General features: G+C 35.1%; 1 protein-coding gene across 1 annotated transcript in view; it reads left to right on the forward strand.

Moving 5' to 3' along the window:
• The window catches only part of LOC127415960 (consortin-like), a 33175-nt gene extending 23229 nt beyond the window's left edge, over positions 1-9946 (forward strand). Inside the window, exons 9-11 of the mRNA XM_051655018.1 lie at positions 5737-5878; positions 5994-6106; positions 9803-9946. Coding sequence (XP_051510978.1) covers positions 5737-5878; positions 5994-6106; positions 9803-9817 — 270 coding nt within the window. The 3' untranslated portion in view covers positions 9818-9946. The remainder of the gene's footprint in view (positions 1-5736; positions 5879-5993; positions 6107-9802) is intronic.
• The last annotated feature ends 1369 nt before the right edge of the window (positions 9947-11315 follow it).

The raw sequence follows: 11315 nt of genomic DNA on the forward strand, positions 1-11315 counted from the left end.
AAGTTATACAATATATACTGCATAAATACTCTGAAATTAACTAATTGTAACATTGGGTCGTGGAGAGGAAGAGAGGAGATGTAGGAGTAGATACTTCCAATATTTTAATAATACACGCAGGAGTGGAACAAACTATAAAGCTAACATAACACTTCAAGGACTGACAATGGATGAACAAAACAGGAGGGTATTTATACAAACAAGGGCAGATGATGAAATGGAGGACAGGTGATGATGATAAGGAACAGATGGAAGTGATGAGGCTGAGAATTGTGGGAAATGTAGTCTGGGGAAAAACTTCAAAATAAGAGTCCTTGGAAAACATGAGGGAGACAGACTGTGACACTAAAATTGGCCACTATTAGACAGATGATATGGTTAAAGTAAGGGTCACTGTGTTAGGAAATATATTATCGCATTTGACATGAAGCTGGATCATCATATTATACTAACTTCTGGGAAATGGGCCGCAAAACAAAGATGAATCGTAAGATGGATTCTATGATCTACTCAGGCTTACGATGCTTTTGGGAAACAAGGCCCTGACGTGTCCCACAGTAATAATTTAGTATTATGCAATGTTCAACTGGGCTTTCAAAAAATAAGTCAGCGAAGTAGCTTTGCACAACTTTTTCATTCACAAAAACGTATTAGTATAAACATTTGAAGGTAAATAATGCGTTTTATTTAGCTACTATGTATCATTGTGTATGAAATATAAATATAAAGTGCATATCAATGATTGAATTTCATTCTCCCTTGTGTTTGTTTAATGAAACACTAATTATTCGATTTTTATTGAATGTCTTTAAAATATTTAATCTACTTTGCTACGATGGCTGTTCGGATGAAAAGATGGTTCCTCTGATTAAAAAAAAAACAAACACTTTTGAGCCATTTTAGAGCAAATACATAATTATCGAGATATATATTGAATATCGTCAATAGGCTGAAACATATTGAGATATAACTTTTTAAGACATATTGTCTAGCCCTATTTCAAATAAATGTATGATGTTGTAAAAGAGCATATGGGACTTTCTTCTAATTTGCAGGCCACATTGCATAGCTGCTGGGTTTTATTCTGCTTTCTGAAAGCAAAATACTGTGATGTCATCCACTGCATTATGGCAGCCAGCTGCTGCAATTTGATGAAAAAGTGTTCAGGGAGTGTATGGTTTCCCAAGCTGTAGGGTGTGGTTTTCTTAAATAACACTCCAAGTGCATAAGCCTTCACCAGAACTGCATCATACAGACATTATGAAAGAGTAAAGAGTTTAATGACTTTTTCACTGATCACAACTCAGATAAACATGGCAAATGGTGATCATTACGTGATGTGTTTGGTTATTTGTTGCACAAATTTGTTGGGACTCGTTTTTTTTTTTTGTAATTTGAAGACACTTAGCTCTCAGCACTTCTGTTCTGGACACCCAAAATTGATAATAAAAAAACTACTCTATTACATGACTCTCAAGCACTATAATGATGCATATTAGAAAAACAAACATGTAAACAAGCGCAAGTGTGATCAGAATAACAATGTTCATTACCCTGTTGAAGATGATGACCCCATGTGGCTCATGATAGTTATTACATGATGGCAAAGAATTGCTACTTGGCACTTGCATGCTCTTGAAGACACCATGAACTCAAAATTGGACTTTTGTGGCTTTAATGTCCATTAGTGTATTATTTTTATTTATGTCTTCTAGATTGAAGGCCATCTATATGCAGTGCTGGGTAGAATACTTCTGAATTGTAATCTGGTGGTACTGATTACAAATTACGACTAAAATTGTATTTAGTAACGTAATCACACTTTATTTTACAGTACAGTTCTGCATTTACTTACCGTATAATTACAACAACTACAGGAATTACTAGGTACTAACCCTAAACCTAACCCCAACCCAAATCTTAACTCATATTATGTATTGACCTAATATTACTCAGTACTTTCTTGGGTAAGTACACTGTAAGTATACTGAAAGTACACGTATTGTAAAATAAAGTGCAACCACGTTATCTCTTGGATAACATTTTACATAAAGTAATCTAATCTGATTGCTTTTGGTTTACTTCTGGACTACGTCTGTCCTAATTATTGTTTATTTGATGTCACATGCAGTAGTATAATCTAGGGCATACGCAGGCGTATGCCGTATGTCCACCTATCTGTTTTAGGATTTTGTGTATGCCCACCTAAATTAAGTGATGATATGTACAGCTGCAAGAATAACGAGTAGGCTTTTGACCCAGAACATTTTCAATCTAATAACACGACGCTGCAGCACCGTTGAGTGTACAGAGATTCTCTCTAAATGCACACGAGATGCGGAAGGCAAGAGCACAACTGATGGCACTGACAAAACAGACAGTCCGACTAAGCTGATCCATCAATCAGAACCTTCATTTCAGACGTCATTGGATATTTGCTAACCAATCATATTTTCAGTTTCATTAAGGGGCGGGACATTTCCAGCATCTAATGCTGATGCACACGCATCTCTGGAATAATCATAATCTGCGCTGTACATTTATTTCCCTGCGAAACGTAAATATATATATATATATACATTTAAATGTAACTTATGCAATTAAACTTCGTGAAAATACAGCATGTTATTGCACCCCTGCTAGTTTTTGATGCTCTTTGCAGATGCTGGACAACTGTGTGTCCCTTAATTATATACAGTAAAATGTATTTTTTTGTTTTTTGGCCATTTATTGCTGTCGGTGGTGCCTTTTTCTCGTGATATCAAATCATTTCAATTTATATTTCTAAGTAGGAAAACTATTTAACTATACGCAGAAAGCACATTATAGTACACAAATAAAACAAATAACCATTCTTATGTAGGCTATATATGATAATACAAGATAACATGTTAAGTTAACGGGAACATTACTACACTTATATACAATGCTTAACAGTTTATTGCGTATTATGTATGTATTAGTTTATTAATTAGAGTACTTAAATTATTAACAGTTTTCATAGTAGCCTAATGAAAGGAACATTAATGACACCTATTAATTTAAATACATATTGAACACCATGGTTCAATCCGATCTCATTAAAATTCATACATAATTTACGAGTTGGCTATTTTGTATGATCTCGCACGATTTCGTTCGCATAAACTTGTACGACTTCATCACGTTCTAATTCCCGGATGTCTAATGCGGAAGTAAGCACAAGATCCGTTCACAAGGTGTTAAGGACATGCTTATTAATATTATGCCCTTACTCAAACCCCTTATCTAAACTTAATCAATCAGTAGAGTGTGTAAACATGATAGGAAGCTGTTGTGTGTGACAGAAGCAAGTAATTGTCACGTATTAGATGGAAACGATGTCCAGCGACGTCATTGGCTGTAGTGAAAGTCGTAGGAATTCAAACGAGTGCAGTCGCACGATATCATATGAATTACCCAAATTTAGAAAAGTCGTACGAATCCTGACGATTTCGCCGTGAGAGTGTGTTGGATCTGCCATAATGTTGTTTGAACTTTTTTTCAGTTAAGACATTCCTAATAAATCTTGATAAAACAACATGTACTTCTTAAGTGGCCTAGTGTACGAATCCTGACGATTTTGCTGAGAGTGTGTTGCCATGGTTCTTAGTAGTGTACTGTACACCATGCCAGCAAGAAACGTATCCTAATATACATTTTGTAAGTTCATGTGGGACTATAATTACATCAGTTATTTGTTTTTAAAAAAAATTATAAGATGGATAGCATTTTGACAATGTTGCTTAAATGCGTGAAAGAAAACGTACTTAATGGATCACAATATGACAACTGATGTAATTTTTTTGTGTGTTTTTACTCGCTATTTGCCTGTTTCTGAGGGAAATTAAAAAGCACATATATTTTTCTCTCCAGCAAATTTGGCATTACAAACGCCATCCATGTGTGGTAACAGAGCTGGGCCTCGTTTCCCAAAAACGATTGATCTTGGCGGTTAAGAGTGTTTTGTATGAGCGATTTTACGAATGTTCGTAATTTTTTACGTGCATTTCCCAAAACTGCACTTAACATGAACGCGCGAGGATGCGCTTTAAGTGCTACTTAAGAGTGTCGCTGTCTATGTGACAGTGCTGAAATATGAACGTTCAGTACTGCTTGTCATTGTAACTTCATTATATTATTATCCGTAACTTTATAAACATATGGAAATTACCTCATTGGAAATGTTTGAAGATATTTTCTTAAATATTCAACCTAATTAACTACATGATTGCATTTTGTTTTACAATAATTTTGTGCAGAACGATCTTTTTCATTTACACAAACACTGTTTCCATAATCAGCTGTGCATTTGTAATATTTCATTTTCACAAATTTCTCTTTTGGTCAATATGAAAGCTTCCCAGATCAATGAAGTCAGCGGACGCCCTGTGTATGATCCTGCTAATGACAAGCATTAATTGAACATAACGAGGTTCACCGTGTTGCGGAGCACAAAATGTGGAGACGTGTGGAAGCTGCGCTTTAGGGACATTCACCAATAAAGCAGAGGTCTGCTCTTTACTCCCAAAAGTGATAATGCTAACAGCAGTGCTACACAACATGTGTGATTCTACACAATGTGCAGTGCAGGCAAGAGCGCCCTTGGGTTTCAGAGAGGAAAAGGAGACGAGGACGATGAGCCAATATTCTGCCGATTTTCATGCAAGGCGGCAAGTCATTGACTTTTTTTCTTCTCTGTCTAATTTTATACAGTTGTCAGCAAATATCATGCCACAAATAATGTTATATGTTTACTAATTAATCAATTCACCATTTACATGGACTATCTATTTTTTGCATTTGTTAATTATTATTATTAGCCTTTTCTGTGAAAATAACAATAAACAGGTATCATGATATCATGAAAGTCTCAGCATAAAGTGTAGCTTTAGGTATTTAAATTGTATTAAGTGTAATTTCGTGATTGTCCTGCAGGTGTCTGCATAAGTCTGTGTCCTTACAATGCTTCACTTTTGTGTTCCTCTTTTGTAAGTCGCTTTGGATAAAAGCGTCTGCCAAATGAATAAATGTAAATGCTCGCTGTAGGAGTACTCCAGAGCACTTGTAAATCTGCAAGCATTTTCAAGTACTGCTTAAGTTATGATGGCTTTGGGAAACGGGCCACAAAACTGGATTCTACGATCTGCTTAGACTTTCGATGCTTTTGGGAAAAGCAGCCCTGACCAGTTATATTTGTGAATCAACGTCACAAAAAATATATCTGATTATGAGTATTTAAAATGTAATTTAATCTAATTAGAAGTACTTGTTTTTTAAATCCGATTACATTATCCATATTACATGTAATCTGTTACTACCCAGTGTTACTACCCAGCACTGTCTATATGTGCACTCCTAAAAATTAACAGTTAATTTTCAGTAGATACACACATTTAAAAAATACAGTCTGTGTCTTCAGTGCAAAAACACTCAGGGTGCAGTAGCAAGTAACAAACCATGGTTCATGGCTGTGAAATAAACTTAAGCCTTATGGCTATTTAGAAAAAAAAAGAGACAAGCCCGTCGATGTCTTGCCCAAATTTTAAGTTTCAATAGGAAATATGTCAACAGCAAAAAAAATAAACAAATAAAATGAATCCATTTATTTGGGTCTTTAAAAATGGATCTACACCCAGAATGTTCTGATTTGCACACATCACACTTTGTAAAGTCTATTTCAAAATTTTTCATTCTTTATGTCTGTGATCTCTCTAGATGTTTCCCTCTGATGGCTTAGTATCTATTTTAAAGAAGAGAGTTTGTGTAAGAGGAGCAGAGAGTCTTAATTCTGCTCCAGACAAAGATTTGACTAAGCGCAAAGTCCGCTTCAGAGAGCCCGATGATGCCTTCGATCAAGGTACGATTTCACCACATTTTTGTGTACAAATGGTCACACAAGACCTTTATATATTCAAATATCTCTTGCATTAAATTGAAAATGATTAGAGCTAATTCCTTTCTCATGCATACAGATGAGTCGACTAGAAACTCTTGCCTCATCCTCCTACTCTTGTGTCTGGTTACCGTGGTGATAAGCATGGGTGGGACTGCTCTTTATTGCCTCATTGGAGAGGCGTACTCAAACGTGTGTGTCGACTTCTCTCATAACATACACTTTTACTTTGGAACTATACAACGAGGAGTGGACGCTCTCACACAGTGGCTCTCTTAGTAGTAGTTTTTTTTGTTTTTTGTTTTTTTCTGCCTTAAGTGGAACTCTTTCTTTACATTGTAATTTCCTTGGACTGTCTATGGGCAGACAACAGTATTCATCTGAGATTATTATGCACTAATGCACATTACCAGACTGGCCTTAAAGGGATAGTTTACCCAAAAATGAAACTTCTCCCATCATTTACTCACCCTCATGTCATCCCAGATGTGTATGACTTTCTATCTTCTGCAAAACACAAAGATTTTTAAAAGAATGTTTCAGCTATGTTGGTCCTCACAATGCAAGTGAATGGTGACCAAAACTTTGATGGACCAAAAGGCAGTATAAAAGTAATCCATAAAACCCCAGTGGTTAAATCCAAATCTTCTGAAACTATATGATAGGTGTGGGTGAGAAACAGATCTGTATTTAAGTCCTTTTTTACTGTAAATCTACACTTTCACATTTAGTCAACTACTGGTTGGGGCTGGTCAAAGGTTGCGATTGATAGTAAAAAAGGGCTTAAATATTTATCTGTTTCTAAACCAAACCTTTCATATTGCTTCATAAGACATGGATATAACCACTGGAGTCGTATGGATTACTTTTATGCCTCTTTAAGTCATTTTTGGACCTTCTGAGTTCTGGTCACCATTCACTTGTATTGTATGGACCTACAGAGTAGAGATATTCTTCTAAAATCTTCATTTGTGTTTTGCAGAATAAAGAAAGTCATACACGTTTGGGATGGCTTTAGTGTGAGTAAAAGATGAGAGAATTTTCATTTTTGGGTGAACTATCACTTTAATAAATGTTTCTGTACTAAGCCTAAACAAATCACACACAGCTTCCTCAAATCAAATCAAATCACTTTTATTGTGATCGGAACAAATCACACACAGCTTCCTAATGTATAAACAGGCTAAGATACTTGATATTGGTACTAAATCAGGCATAGAGGAGATGATCTTAACATATCAGTGCCATTCCTATGAAAAATAACTACAAGAAAGAACTGCCTCTGGAGCCAGTAACTCTTAAACTCCAAACACTACATTCCATGCTTTTATGTATTTACATTTTTTATTTTGAGATTGAGTCTGATTTGGCAATTTTCATTAGTGCTATAACCACTGAAAATTTTTAAGACAAAATTTGTGTATGTAGCATCTTTAACTCATGGCACGTCAACACAGTTGGCTTTATATTTGACATTTCAAAGCACACACCTAATAGTACTTGACAAGCCTAAATAGTTATTGGACAATAATGATGATCGGTTCTAAGGTTGACTCTGTCAATTCGGTGTGTTGCTACATCACTTCCTCTGTGGTCTAGTGGATTAAATGAGGAAAACTCTATGGCCTATATAAAAACCAACAAGTAATCTTTTTTATTATGTAGTTACAAACATGTTTAAAACAATCAAACTGAGTATGAGACTTTGTGTAATCAATAAGAGGGGTCTTTAAAAATGAAAAATAATTTACTCACCCTCATATTGTTCCAAAAAGAAATGTTAGACCTAATATCAGCCTCAGTCACCTTTCACTTTTCACTGGATCTTTTTTCATACAGTGAAAGTAAATAGTGAATAAAGATGTCATTAAAGAGACATTTTTAACTATCCCTTTAAATTTAAAACCTTTTAGTGTTATGAACAGAATAACACCTGTTACGTTGTATATTTTCCTGCTTCCTTTTCTCAAATAACACATATCTCTGAATTATTACTGGGAATGTTTTACATATTAAAAGTCATAATAGGCTTGTACTGTAACTCTACCTATGACAGTAGTTGAATGGACCTCTTAATGGATGAATAGATGGTACACCAGGAAAAGGAGTTGGCTCATAATAAAACCCATGGTAGAGTAGGAGCCCTCCTCTTTGGAAACCAATGTGTCACTCCACAGACTGATTATAGCTAACTTAAGTTGAGAATCTAAAGCAAAAAGCCTCTAACAATGAAGCATTAAGATGCACAAAGCGAATAAATATGTAATTATTATGAAACTTTCATGATCATTGCATTGTCATTATTGCTGTTCATGCCAAAAGAGCAATATGCTTACATTTTCCAATGTGAATCATCATTAAAAAAAAAACAAAAAAACTGCATTTCTTTAGGAGAGAATATGAATTTGATTGATCCATTAAAACCCTGTCACTCAGTGTAGTTCAGTCACTAACAAACTTTGAGTGTGCAATTACAATCGAATTCATGCGGACATTAGAATCCCCTTTATTGAAATCAATCTTCAGATATATTTACTTATGTAATATACTGATGGTCCAACAAATTATAAATGTGCAGCAAATCAAACCTAATGTTCTTACCCTACATTGCATTACCATTGACTCTCGATTGTTGCTGTAATAGCAGCTTTCCAGCACAGGATGTATTCTTCCACAATGTGTGAACATTTTTACCTTCAAACAATTGTAAAACAGGATTTATGATTGAGCTCTTCTTCTGAATGTCTTCTGCAGCATTAGATGCAGCTGATGTTCTGTGTTCGTGTTTGGCAAGGGGAGAATTAAATTCAGCTGTCAGAGCGAAACAAATAATTAGTCATTTGTCCAATATTTAGCAACTTTTTTGTTCAGTTACATTTTAACATTTTGAATATGATTAATTATGTAACACTAACAGAGCATCAAAAAGCAGCTCCATAATATAACGACACATTGTGTGTATAAGATGTTCATTTGTATTATGCAGTACTTAATTGCATTGTAAAATGATCCCCAAAATTACCCTTTATTAATACCCTAGCAAAAAAGGACCATGATATTACCATGTTGTTTGGACCTGTACTAAGATACTACCATGGTTTTCTTTGAAGTACTAAAAACCATTGTATATGAAAATATATTATTCATTACTACCTTCTGATGCCATCACAGAAACACACCGGGGTTTATTTATAATAGGACAAAGGTTGTTTTCTGTTTAGGTTTACATTGTAATGGCCTGTACTGTCATGGCTTGACATGAGGTAGTTAGATTATAGGATTAGACGAGCTTTAGCAGATTTTGTTTTGGTTTTTTCTGTTGAGATTATCCGATGGGATTACAGTGTTTGTGAATATTGTTGATTAAAGGCATAATGTTTGGTCAATCCCATCATAATCTGAAATTGCCTGTTCTGGTAACTGAGAATTTTAAAATGCTGCATTAGGTTATAGGGTAAAAGTTTACAGTGGTAAACAACATTTTGTACATTATGTCCTACAAGCCCATAAAAGTAATACATTTATGCTAAAATACCTGTGATCGTGTTTCAATTCGGATTTTTTAAATATTATTATTATTATTTGTAAGTAATTATTTTGATAATTTTACCAATGTGTGGGTAAAGGACAACGGCAGATTACAAAATGTTTGAGAAACTTAGCAGACATAGGAAGCAACTAAAGTATAATTAAATATATCTATCTACTGTATATTAAATGTATTATATTAAATAAACTGAATATTATACAAAAATAAAATAAATATTTTGGGCTGCTAGAGAGGATATTGTTTTTACTCCAAAATATAGATAACGAAAAATGGTGACTGCACAAAAGTACACACAGACCTGTACAATATATCTCTGACATGCCACTGTTTGTCTGCAGGTGAACCAGAGCTGAAATGTGTGGGGGATATTGTAGCAGATGTAGCCGAGCCAGAGTCATTGGCCAGCATGTGCAAACAAGCCGTTATTGTGCTCAACTGTGTGGGACCATTAAGTCCACAAAGACTATTGTTGAAATGCACGGGAAGAGTTTACACATCTGCGCATTCACACCTGTCCCAGGGCAGCCGTATGAAAAAAGCATGATAAAAAGAGTCATGTTATTTTGAGTGAACTGTTTGTGAAAAACTGTTGACAGTGTATAGTATCAAGCATTTATATTGAATACCTCCTCTTTTAACAGTACAGATTCTATGGGAAGCCCGTGATGAAGGCCTGCATAGAAAATGAAGCTCACTGCATTGACATTTGTGGAGATCCTCTGGTAGATCATGTTAGACTTATAATACAATGTTTTTGAAAATGTAGTTTTGAAACACACCACAAGAAAACACTTCTTGATTCCTGAACTTTATAGTTCCTAGAGGGGATACAGTTGAGGTATCATGCTAAAGCTCAGCAGAATGGTATGTATATGATTGGAGGTTGTGGGTTTGATTCAATACAAGCAGATATGGGCATTCTCTATACAGGATCAGTTCAAAGGTGGGTTATGTTTTGTGTGTCTGTGAGTAGGTCAGACTGGATGCGGTTGTATGATTTTTATATTAACATTTCATGCATAACTCACATACTGCTACAAATCTGCCTACCATCTTTTGGTATAAGAACCATTTAAATGTGGCAAAAGTAACTGTACCATTGATTGACTTATAAGAAGAAAAACTAGATAATATTACTGAATTTAATACAAGAGTGTTAAAACAACACCCATTAAGGGATATATAATATTAGTTTAAATTTAAAGACATGAAAACTTAAGCACAAGAAAAATATTAGCAATTGAAAACTGCATATCTCAAAATAATTTTTTGTTGAAAATTCCTAATAAAGTGAAACAGTTGCACTGATTTTTTTCTCAGGCATAAAGATAACTCACTAAGCATGTGCAGAGTAACTTGAGACACCTTATACATCATGTCACGCAATTACTTGTAATCTGTAGTGCAGGAAAACCCCAGTCTATTAGTGAAATTATAATCCTGACATAACATATTAGGCTTAAAGCTGGAATTTGCATCAATGTCATAATGGTAAAACGTACATGCACTACTCTGATATTTGCCCTGTATTTGCCCTTTGACCTTTGATTCACACAACCCTCATTGCAGTCAGGTTTCTTTAATCTCATTCCAATTAGTGGGAAGTATCAGTGACAAAGGCAAAGATGCTCAGTGCTTACAGGATGTGAGTGGCTGTTGCTTGCCTTTGAAGTGCCGCTGTGGGCAAATCTTGCCTGCAGAGCGGCAGATGCCTGACAACTCCTCTGCCTGGCTTTCACAGGAACGCTCACTGCTGTGGAGAACTTTATAACTGAACGCACAGGACCCGAGGTGAGCTCTGTTTTAAGCTCATTGTGATATTTATAGATCTAAATAAAGGCTCCATAGGAA

Source organism: Myxocyprinus asiaticus, chromosome 25 (assembly GCF_019703515.2).
Source record: "Myxocyprinus asiaticus isolate MX2 ecotype Aquarium Trade chromosome 25, UBuf_Myxa_2, whole genome shotgun sequence".
Classification (NCBI taxonomy): Eukaryota; Metazoa; Chordata; class Actinopteri; order Cypriniformes; family Catostomidae; genus Myxocyprinus; species Myxocyprinus asiaticus.